Source organism: Bubalus kerabau, chromosome 2 (genome assembly GCF_029407905.1).
Source record: "Bubalus kerabau isolate K-KA32 ecotype Philippines breed swamp buffalo chromosome 2, PCC_UOA_SB_1v2, whole genome shotgun sequence".
In the NCBI taxonomy this organism is placed as follows: Eukaryota; Metazoa; Chordata; class Mammalia; order Artiodactyla; family Bovidae; genus Bubalus; species Bubalus kerabau.
The window spans coordinates 133,998,466-134,010,846 of NC_073625.1; the positions used below are offsets into that span (position 1 = coordinate 133,998,466).

General features: G+C 40.2%; 1 protein-coding gene across 2 annotated transcripts in view; it reads right to left on the reverse strand.

Moving 5' to 3' along the window:
• ACTL6A (actin like 6A) overlaps positions 1-12,381 on the reverse strand; it is a 31,725-nt gene that overhangs the window by 15,609 nt on the left and 3,735 nt on the right. For both annotated transcript variants that reach the window (XM_055568979.1, XM_055568978.1), the window contains exons 2-3: positions 3,648-3,724; positions 3,310-3,484 (exon numbers count right to left, since the gene is read on the reverse strand). In XM_055568979.1, coding sequence (XP_055424954.1) covers positions 3,310-3,460 — 151 coding nt within the window. In that variant the 5' untranslated portion in view covers positions 3,461-3,484; positions 3,648-3,724. The remainder of the gene's footprint in view (positions 1-3,309; positions 3,485-3,647; positions 3,725-12,381) is intronic.

The window sequence follows — 12,381 nt, forward strand, 5'->3', positions numbered from 1 at the left end:
GGGATTGAACCCACGTCCCCTGCGTTGGCAGGCAGACCAGGGTAAGTCCAGAATGGGACATTTTGCTCAAGGCACTTCCTCTATAGCTTTAACTTCTCTTTCCCCTTCTTAGCATAAATCTCAATGCCACAGTTAAGAACAATGAGACTCACTGGACTTCTTTACTTCTCGAAGTTTTTCTTTTCTTGGTGTTCTCCTGAGTTTTCTCCTACTTCTCTAATTGTTCATCTCACTCCCGTTCATAGGCACCTCTACTGGTTAAATACAGAGTAAGTTTCCATAAGGAATCTCACCCTCAATCCTGTTTTCACATCCCAAACTCTGGGTGGAAAAAAAAATCAATTCCATGTCTTAAAATCATTCTCACTTGCTTATTAAACCAGCATCTATACTCAAACACTTTGAACTAATAAACTCACTTGCTATGCAGAACGAGTTAACTTAGCAAACCTGAGAAATGCCTGCTTGCAAGGCTGACCGACCCTTGGCTGGCATCTGGGAACTTCTCTGGTAAACAGTTTCCTACACTGATATAAAACTTTCCCCAAATAAAAGTAGATCACTGTGCCTAAACCATTTATACAAACAGTGTGGTTTATACTGGGAGTCTGGGGTTTTGGAACATGTTGGGCACAAGGTACCTACATGACCAGTCACCAATAAAAACCATGGGTACTGAGTCCTTTTTTTTCTGAATCCAAAAGATAGTTATTTATTCCAAGTATCAGGATAATATAAGAAATAAAATATTTGTAACAAAAAATATCCGTCTAGTTCTTTAGCAGTTCTACAGAGATATAATGAATTTTATGTGTACAATGAAGAGATTTTCTTCTGTAAAGCTACACAGTTGTGTGACTCTTATTACAACATAATTTTAGAATAGTTCCATCACCTCAAAAAGAAACTGTATGCTCTTTAACAGTCACTTCTCATAATATCCACAGCCCCAAGCAACCACTACTTTACTTTCTGTCTGTATAAATTAGCTTTTCCTGGTCATTCCATATTAGAGTAAGTGATTCCACATTATGTGGAATTTTGCATCTGATTTCCTCCATCTGGCATAAGGCTTTTGGGGTTCATCAAAACCCAACTGATACTTTGGCTTGCATCAGTTATTTTGTTTCTTTTATTGTCAAATAGTATTAACACTTCATTTTACGGATGCAGCACACTGTGTACACCCATCATCCAATGACGCACCTTTGGACTATATCCACTTTTCAGTTAATACGGATAATGCTGCTATGAACGTTTGCATTTAAGTATTTGTGTGGACATAGGTTTCAGTTCTCTTGTACTGACACCTAGGAGTGAACTGTTTGGATTATAAGGTGAATTTATATTTAACCTATTAAGAAACTGTCAAACTATTTTTCAAAGCTGCTGTACTATTTTATGTTCTCTCCCAGAAATAGATATGGAGGTTTCAGTTTCTCTATATCCTCATCACACTTGCTATTGTCTGTCTTTATAATATAGCTATCCTGTGAGTGTGAAGCAGGGTGCTGAGTCGTTAATGTCTCCCCTAGTAGACCATGGATTTCCCAGGTGGCTCAGTCATAAAGAAACCATCTGCCAATGCAGGAGACTCAGGGGACACAGGTTCGATGCCTGGGTCGGGAAGAGCCTCTGGAGAAAGAAATGGTAACCCACTCCAGTATTCTTGCCTGGGAAATTCAAAGGACAAAGGAGCCTGGGAGGCTACAGTCCATGGGGTCACAAAGAGTTGGATATAACTGAGCACGTATAATAGAACACACACACATGTTCCTCGCTGCTGGAAGGTTTAAGCACATCCTTTATGACTACACTGTAAGCACTTGGAAGCTTGCGCTGGTTTCCTTTGGACTTCACTGCATGCCCTTTTCTTCCTTTTGCCAATTCTGCTATGTATCCTTTTGGCATAATAAATCTTAGCTATGGGTACCATTACATGCTGAATCTTGTGAATCCTTTTTAGTAAATAACTGGACCTATTTCCAGTAGTCATGTATGGATGTGGGAGTTGGACTGTGAAGAAAGCTGAGTGCCGAAGAATTGATGCTTTTGAACTGTGGTGTTGGAGAAGACTCTTGAGAGTCCCTTGGACTGCAAGGAGATCCAACCAGACCATTCTGAAGGAGATCACCCCTGGGTGTTCTTTGGAAGGAATGATGCTAAAGCTGAAACTCCAGTACTTTGGCCACCTCATGCGAAGAGTTGACTCATTGGAAAAGGCTCTGATGCTGGCAGGGATTGGGGGCAGGAGGAAAAGGGGACGACAGAGGATGAGATGGCTGGATGGCATCACCAACTCAATGGACATGAGTCTGAGTGAACTCCAGGAGTTGGTGATGGACAGGGAGGCCTGGCGTGCTGTGATGCATGGGGTTGCAAAGAGTCGGACACGACTGAGCGACTGAACTGAACTGAAGAGTGACAGTGGACATTTGCTTTTTAAGACCATAAAGCTTGCCCCTTCCCTAGTGCATGGTACCCCTTATTCAGTAACTCCAAAAATCTAGGAAACTTTTTTTTAAACTTTTCAAAGTTTAAATTCTTAGCACCATTTGTCCTGGATATCTCAGACAGCCACCTCAGGATCTTTGCCATCAGTGTTAAAATTTAAAACCTCTTCATTTCTCATTTGGACTCACCTCCCTAATTATCTTCCTGTTTCTAGTATCTCCCTACAATCACGCCTATGTATTACTGTTAGAATAATCTTTCCATTTGGCATATATGAGCGTTTCACATCTCTGTTTAAAAATTCCTTTAGGGTAATATTTCAGTTACCTGCTTAATATACTCCTGGCATTCCAAGCCCTTTTAAGCTCTCTGCCTGCCTTTCCTGCAACCAGCCCTAATGCACCTCCTGTTATAGCCATACGTAACTGATGACATTTCCAAACATGCAAGTTTCTCCCACAATACCATCTCTTCACACATGCTGGTTGCTCTGCTTTACCCAGACTTGTCAGTCAGGCTAATTCTTATTCCGTGATCAAGATTCAGCACAGTTACCTCCTTTGTGAAAACCATCTCCGACCCCCATAGAATTAAATATCTCTCCTCTGTAACCCCAGTGCTTATCAAACACAGTTATATTTATATACACAAATCTACCTTCTATACCTATAAGTTTCTTAGGAAAAGAAACACGTTTTATGCATCTTTGTATTCTTAGTGCCTGGAACATCAGTTCATGGAATAAAAACAAGAAGATAGCTGATATTCAACTTATAAGCAGCCACTGCTTTATATCTGAAATATACTATACATACTCTACATTTATAATAAAATCCATAGGAAAAAATATCGTACCCATCCCATTTTTCAGTGGTGAGATGGCCTCTGTGTTCTCCCTCGGAACTCGCAGGGCATTAGTATCTATGTAATAGGTGGGACCGCCTTGTTTGCCTTTATCACCATCGATTTCCATCAGTGTGCTTCCATCATCTCTTTCTACCACCATACCAATAGCCGTAGGGAAGTCCACCTGGAAGAGTCAAAAACATGATTTGCAAGTTTTACATGCTCTTGTCAAGGAGTCATTCCCACCAACTAATGTCTTTTACCATATTTGAGTCAGACTTTCTGCGTGAATTTAACTCTGCATGAATGGCTCCTGTATATCCGATTAACTCTAACATTACACTGACCTTGGGACAGTCTTCACCAGCATAACCAGCTCTCACAGTATAGGATCCAATGTCAAAAACAAGGGCTCCAACTTCATCTGAAAAGATGGAAAGATAACTAACATAAACAACTTACAAGTACCATATGAAAATTAAAGAGTACTTAATGTGCTTATATTCATGTTACTACTACTTTGAACCTAGTTTTAAATATGCCTTAAAGATTTATTTAATTAAAATATAGCAAGTCAAATATAGTATATTAGTAGAGGTTCAATCAGCAAAGAGACGATATGTTAAAATTAGGTAATTTAAGGAGAGTTTTTCTCCAAGCCAGGCTTCAGCAACATGTGAACCGTGAACTTCCAGATGTTCAAGCTGGTTTTAGAAAAGGCAGAGGAACCAGAGATCAAATTGCCAACATCCGCCAGATCATGGAAAAAGCAAGAGAGTTCCAGAAAAGCATCTATTTCTGCTTTACTGACTATGCCAAAGCCTTTGACTGTGTGGATCACAATAAACTGTGGAAATATGCAGGTCAGGAAACAACAGTTAGAACTGGACATGGAACAAAAGACTGGTTCCAAATAGGAAAAGGAGTACATCAAGGCTGTATATTGTCACCCTGTTTATTTAACCTGTATGCAGAGTACATCATGAGAAACGCTGGGCTGGAAGAAGCACAGGCTGGAATCCAGATTGCCGGGAGAAATATCAATAACCTCAGATATGCACATGACACCGCCCTTATGGCAGAAAGTGAAGAGGAACTAAAAAGCCTCTTGATGAAAGTGAAAGTGGAGAGTGAAAAAGTTGGCTTAAAGCTCAACATTCAGAAAACGAAGATCATGGCATCCAGTCCCATCACTCCATGGGAAATAGATGGGGAAACAGTGGAAACAGTGTCAGACTTTATTTTTTGGGCTCCAAAATCACTGCAGATGGTGATTGCAGCCATGATATTAAAAGATGCTTATTCCCTGGAAGGAAAGTTATGACCAACCTAGACAGCATATTCAAAAGCAGAGACATTACTTTGCCAACAAAGGCCCATCTAGTCAAGGCTATGGTTTTTCCAGTGGTCATGTATGGATGTGAGAGTTGGACTGTGAAGAAAGCTGAGTGCCGAAGAATTGATGCTTTTGAACTGTGGTGTTGGAGAAGACTCTTGAGAGTCCCTTGGATTGCAAGGAGATCCAACCAGTCTATGCTAAAGGAGATCACCCCTGGGTGTTTTTTGGAAGGAATGATGCTAAAGCTGCAACTCCAGTACTTTGGCCACCTCATGTGAAGAGTTGACTCATTGGAAAAGACTCTGATGCTGGGAGAGATTGGGGGCAGGAGGAAAAGGGGACGACAGAGGATGAGATGGCTGGATGGCATCACCGACTCGATGGAGGTGAGTCTGAGTGAACTCCGGGAGTTGGTGATAGACAGGGAGGCCTGGCGTGCTGCAATTCATGGGGTCGCAAAGAGTTGGACATGACTGAGCAACTGAACTGAACTGAACTAAAGGAGAGTTTACTTATTAAAGGGTCTACTTACAAAGATACAAGAACAATACAGGAAAACCAGAAAGGACAGTATGATATCCTAGGACGAGTGATAAGAGAAATCTGTTGCCACACTTAGAACTGAATAATCACGAGGGAAGAACTGTTACTAGAACCGGGAGAGAGACCTGTGTTGGGAGTGTACCTGACAAGAGCTGCGATCTTCAGTTGAAGATGGAGTCAGCCTAACACATCTGCCAACCTCTCCCCACTGGCTAGGGTGATCATATCATTTCTCATCCAAACGGAGCTACTTCTAAACGTGGTAGAAGCCGCTGTAAACAATCAAACTAGGACAAGAGGCACAAAGCAGGAAGCCCCGTTACCATGTGTGTGCTCAGTCATGTCCGCCTCTGTGCGACCCCATGGACTGTAGCCCACTAGGCCTCTCTGTACCACGGGCCAAACCAAAGGTTAATAGTCCACAGATAGACTACCAGGGTCAACCTTTAAGGGACAGAGCGGGCGGACATAGGAGTAAAGTGGATCTGGAAGGGCCAAGGAGAGATATCCAGTACACAGAGGTACACCATTTTTTTCATACGTTAAACAACATTATATTTCATGGAATTTGGGAAGAAATTTAGCAAAACCCCAAGAAAAATAAGGAATCAGAGGTAAGGTATAACGTTATAAGGTATAACGTGGGCCATGAAAATGAAGGTACCAAAGTTTACACATTTCACAGATTTGTAGGAGATAAAAGTTTAATGCTGAGAGAGAAAACTGTCTTTTTTTTCATATTCAAATTCAGAGAAAAGCCTCTAATTATACTTTAAAAATGTGTGTGCATATATGCGTGCTCAGTCACTTCAGTCATGTTTGATTCTCTGCAACCCTACGGATTGGAACCTGTCAGGCTCCTCTGTCTATGGGATTCTCCAGGCCAGAATACAGGAGTAGATTGCCATTTCCTTCTCCAGGGAATCTTCCCCACCTAGGGATCCAATCTCCTGCACTGCAGGTGGGTTCTATACCACTAAGCCACCAGAGAAGTGCCATACTTTAAAAATACTTCACTCAAAACAGCACACCTCCTAAAAGAAAGCACTTGGGTTTTCTAGGTATTGATTTTTGAAAGAAGGAATTTTTCACTGAATTATTAAAAATAAATATTGCTTAGCTCGATTAAATTGACAAGGTCAAGTCCGGTAAGACCAAGTATTGTCAAAGAAGTAGAAAAAAAGGAGCTCTTACATATTTACCAGCAAAAGTTGTAAACTGATACAAACACTCTGGGGAATTTAGTCATATCTACTAAAGTTGAAAATGTGCATACATAGCAATTACACTTATTATCTTCTCTAGAGAAACCCTCTCATGTATATCACGAGCAGACATGTACAGGAACCCTCACTAGCTATATATGTGACCTCAGGTGATTTACTAACCTCTCTGCCTCAGTTTCCTCATATGTAAAATGTGCGCTAACAGTTCCTATCTCAGTGGATGCTCGAGTATGGAAGCACTTAGGACAATGCCTGGTACCTGATAAGCACATAAGTGTACTGGGTTATAATTATCATCACACTGCTTGCTGCAGGAAAAGGTAGATTAAACGGTCTCTCACCAGGGAAGTAAACTACAGCTTATTCATACAGTGAAATATTTACTATTGCTACACAGCAGTTAAAAGTGAATAGTCCAAATCTGCATGTATCAACATGGATAAATCTCAAAAGAATTCCTTTAAAAACCTAGTTACTATGCACACATATTTTAATACTATTTAATTCATTATGGATTCACACACACTTAATGAAAGTATAAAAATATGTATAGGGTTGGGGAATATTACATTCCAACTTCAGCTCACTGGTTACCTCTAAGGAAGCAGAGAGGAGGAATCTATACCAACAACATCTTATTTCATAAAATATCTGAGGCAAATATGACAAAATATTACATTTATTTAATCTCGGCAGTGAATACAGAAGTATCATACAAACTTACATAAATTTTATTTTTAATATTATTCAAAAACTAAAATAATAAGTTTTAAAATAAAGATTATTACACTGCAATGATCACAGTTGAGAGATGGTTTCTTTACAGCACAGTAACCTCATTTTTGTTGAAATAAAATGAAGAGGCACTTATGTTTATTTATAATTTGAAAGGAATCTTCGGCATTTGTTACATTTCCCAAAGTAATCAACTTTTCTCTACACAATCTCTGATCCAAATTATTTTGTCTTAAAGAAAAGGCCCTTAAAAGCAGTACACTGCAATTGTTTTCACCACAGCATGTAAACTTAAGTATAAAGTAGGTAAAGCAGTATTCCAATGAACATGAATTGGTAAACTCTAAGACTGTAATTAACCAGAATACTCTTGGGTAAAGAAATATCCTAACTAAATGAATTAATCGCTTGGTTAACCAAAACTTTCTACTCCTGCTCTCAAGGATCAACCTTTTACCTTGCACCAGGGCTTTTGACCTCTTATGTGTCATGGACCCTTGAACAATGAGAGAGGCTGTTTCATCCTAAAATTCATATGCTTAAGTCCTGCTGTTGTTCAGTCATATGGGCTGCAGCATGCCAGGTTTCCTTGTCCTTCACTACCTCCCAGGGTTTGCTCAAACTCATGTCCTTCGAGTCGGTGATGCCATCCAATCATCTCATCCTCCGTCACCCCCTTCTCCTCCTGCCTTCAACCTTTCCCAGCATCAAGGTCTTTTCCAATGAGTCAGCTCTTCACATCAGGTGGTCAAAGTATTGGAGTTTCAGCTTCAGCATCAGTCCTTCCAATGAACATTCAGGATGGATTTCCTCTAGGATGGACTGATTTGATCTCCTTGCTGTCCAAGGGACTCTCAAGAGTCTTCAACTCCACAGTATGAAAGCATCAATTCTTCCGCGCTCAGTCTTCTCCATTAAAGGTCCAACTCTCACATCCGTACGTGACTACTGGAAAAACCATAGCTTTGACTATATGGATCTTTGTCAGCCAAGTGATGTCTCTGTTTTTTAATATGCTATCTAGGTTTGTCACAGCTTTTCTTCGAAGAAGCAAGCATCTTTTAATGTTTGGGTGCAGTAAACATCTGCAGTGATTTTGGAGTCTTAACCCCAAGTAACTGAATGTTTGGAGATAAGGTATTTAAGAGATGACTAAGTTAAAATGAGATCATTAGGGCAGACTCTAATCCAGTATGACTAATATCCTCACAAGAAGAAGAAACCTGGACACGTGTATGTACAGAGGGAAGACCATGTAGACACCAGGAATGGCCACTGTAAGCCAAGGAAAAAGGTCTACAAGGAAAATAACCCTGGCAACACCTGATCTCAGACTTGTACCCGCAAAAACTGTGAAAAAATTAATTTTTGTTGTTTAAGTCACTCATTCTTTGTTATGGCAGCAAACTAATACACACAGCTCAGGACACTTATGAATGTCTTCTTAGAATGTTCTCAGATAGACTATTAAAAAAATAAAAAGATGAATATAGATAGTTATATCCATCGACTCCTTAGGGAGGGCAAGGACCCCCTATCAGGGGCCCCTCCTCTAACTCGGCCTTTGTAATCTGCTCCACTCCTACAGCCTCAACTTCTACCTAGTGATGCTTCCAATCTCAAATTTACCCCTCAAGCCCTCACACCTTCACCTAATCCATATCTCAAACTTCTTACTGTACATTACTTCCACCTGATGTCCCTTGGGTCCCTCAAATTCAATATACCTGAAGTATTGTCTCCTTTCCCCCACCCTGCCTAATTTAATCTCAGCGGTGCTTATCACAGTTAGTGGTCCCAGTCATTAGAGGCAACAACTTTCCTGAACACCTTCTTATTTCATATCCCTCATCCAATTCCGGAAAAGGCAATGGCACCCCACTCCAGTACTCTTGCCTGGAAAATCCCATGGACGGAGGAGCCTGGTAGGCTGTAGTCCATGGGATTGCTAAGAGTCAGACACGACTGAGCAACTTCCCTTTCACTTTTCACTTTCACGCATTGGAGAAGGAAATGGCAACCCACTGCAGTGTTCTTGCCTTGAGAATCCCAGGGACAGGGGAGTCTGGTGGGCTGCCATCTATAGGGTCACACAGAGTCAGACATGACTGAAGCAACATAGCAGCAGCAGCAGCAGCAGCATCCAATTCTGCCAATGATTTCTGCCAACCATTTTTCAAATCCCTTCTTCTTTAATGCCATTGCCACTGCCTGAGTCAAGTTCTTATTGCAACTGGGAATTACCATAATTCCCTATGGTACTGTGCTTCCCTCTTTACCTTCTGGCTCCACTTTTCCTTTCAAAACTGTAACTCTGAACATTTTGGTACATAAATCCTTCAATGAAAAGAAAGGGGAGAATCATGCAGTGCTTTATCATCATCTGCAAGATAAAATTCAAATCATTCCACCCAAGTGATATACAAGACCTAGCATAATCTGGCAGCAGTCTCTCCTCCCACTTCATACACCTGCATTACTGAAGATTATGTTGTCTTCTAAACACACCATTTACTCCTCATATGCTGTCCCTCTCTATTCCTCTTTCATCATCCTCATAACCTCCCTTGTAAGGTCCCTTGACTCCTCCACATTAAGAACTTTCTAGTCTGTGCTATCTTTGTACCTGCTATATACTGTCATTACTGAACATACTCCACTGAAATAGTCAATATCCTTTATCATCAATAAAAGACTTTTCACGTACCACTAAGAAAAAAAACATGCTGCCAATTAAACTCTGCCATGCCACCAATATTATTCCAACTTCAGCTCTTTAAATGTATGCGGGGTGGGGTGGTTGTACAACTAAAACTACATGAAATACAGTGTCTGTTTATTTGACTGACTTACCTATAAGACTTCGAGCTTCTTGAAGACAGAAGCTATACTCTGCATATAACCAAGCACTCAAAAAATTTTTGTGAAAAGAAAAATCTAACAAGTCAGTTATACCTGTGTTTAGGGAAAGGAGTACATCAAGGCTGTATATTATCACCCTGCTTATTTAACTTATATGCAGAGTACATCATGAGAAATGCTGGGCTGGATGAAGCACAAGCTAGAATCAAGATTCCAGGCAGAAATATCAATAACCTCAGATATGCAGATGACACCACCCTTATGGCAGAAAGTGAAAAACTAAAGAGACTCTTGAAAGTGAAAGAGGAGAGTGAAAAAGTTGGCTTAAAACTCAACATTCAGAAAACTAAGATCATGGCATCTGGTCCCATCACTTCATGGCAAATACATGGAGAAACAGTGGAAACAGTGACACACTTTTTTTTTTTTTGGCTCCAAAATCACTGCAGATAGTGACTGTAGCCATGAAATTAAAAGATGCTTACTCCTTGGAAGAAAAGTTATGACCAACCTAGACAGCATATTAAAAAGTAGAGACATTATTTTGCCAACAAAGTATGGTTTTTCACATCACTTCCATGGATGTGAGAGCTGAACTATAAAGAAGGCTGAGTGCCAAAGAACTGATGCTTTTGAACTGAGGTGTTAGAGAAGACTTTTGGGAGTCCCTTGGACTAAAAGGAGATCCAACCAGTCCATCCTAAAGGAAATCTGTCCTGAATGTTCACTGGATGGACTGATGCTGAAGCTGAAACTCCAATACTTTGACCACCTGATGCTAAGAACTGACTCATTGGAAAAGACCCTGATGCTGGGAAAGATCGAAGGAAGGAGGAGAAGGGGACGACAGAGGATGAGATGATCAGATGGCATCACTGACTTGATGGACATGAGTTTGAGCAAGCTCCGGAAGTTGGTGATGGATAGGGAAGCCTGGTGTGCTGCATTCCATGGGGTCGCAAAGAGTAGGACACGACTGAGCAACTGAACTTAATTGAATTAGTGTGGTAAACTGGACATAGTAGAATTTTAATTTGAGGAAGACTCTCTTGATTCTTGGAAATTTTCCATATGTTCATTTTCCTTTTTTTAGGGATGAGAGGTAAGTCTATTTCCTGTAGTTCTATTAAGTCTATCAGTTATGTCTATTCTGTAATCCTGTATAGGTCTATTCTGTTAAAAACTAAGGCTTCCTTCATGGTTCAGTGGTAAAGAATCTGCCTGCCAATGCAGAAGACTTGGGTTTGATCCTTGGGTCGGGAAGATCCCCTAGAGAAGGAAATGGCAACCCATTCCAGTACTCTTGCCTGGAAAAATCCCATGGACAGAGAAACCTGGTGGGCTACAGTCCATGGAGTCACAAAGAATTGGACACGACTGAGCATACACACGTTTTACTCCTGAGTAAATGGCTTCCAAGTTTAGGGGTGAAGTAATATTTCTGAGAAAACATGGAGCAATGAGGGCCATTTTCTAACCTGGTTTTAAAAACATTTCAACACGATACTGGAAGCTAATGACTGCGAGGAGGTGAGAAAGTTGTTTTACTTTTTTGTTTGGACAAGGGTGCCCAATTCACAGGGAAGATGATTTTGAGAAATTTTTAAGATTAGAGATGGGGAGGGGGGCGGTGGAGTGATAAAGTAATGAAGTATCAAAGATGGACCTGTAGTATACCTGTTTATTTCTGTCAAGGAAAGGAGACTGAAGCAGAGGAGTACCATGTAAGACAAACACAGGAGCAATGAGTAGGCCCAGAAACCAATTATGGAAAGTATGAAAATCTGGATGAACTGTGCATTACATCTAAAGCTGAGTGTTAGATCTGATCAGAAATAAACATTGGAATAAGAGAGCTACCAATTTTAAAAATTAAACTACAAACATTGATTTTATAAGCAAGTTTAAGTTAAAAATACAGTTTACTAAGTTAATTACACACAAAATGTGGGTGGGAGGTTTCGTTGCCTTTCACAGTAAACCGTTTGGAAAATGTGACCCACTATAAATACTGGTCATACAGTAGTAGCTCAAACACAAAATCATACACTTATTTTTGTCAGTTTTAAATACTTTATATGTGAAACAGGCTTTAAGATATACTCCTCTACATGAACAAAGGGACATTCATTCTGAATATCTAAATCATACATGAATATGCTATGGTTATATACTTGAAAAATGACTTAAAATTTTTTTAATGAGAAAAGGTTTTACTGAAATGCCTTTTCTTTATCCCAGAAGTTCCTGCTGCCCACTTGCTAGAAAGTTAATGATGCTGTGAAAGTGCTGCACTCAACATGCCAGCAAATTTGGAAAACTCAGCAGTGGCCACAGGACTGGAAAAGGTCAGTTTTCATTCCAATCCCAAAGAAA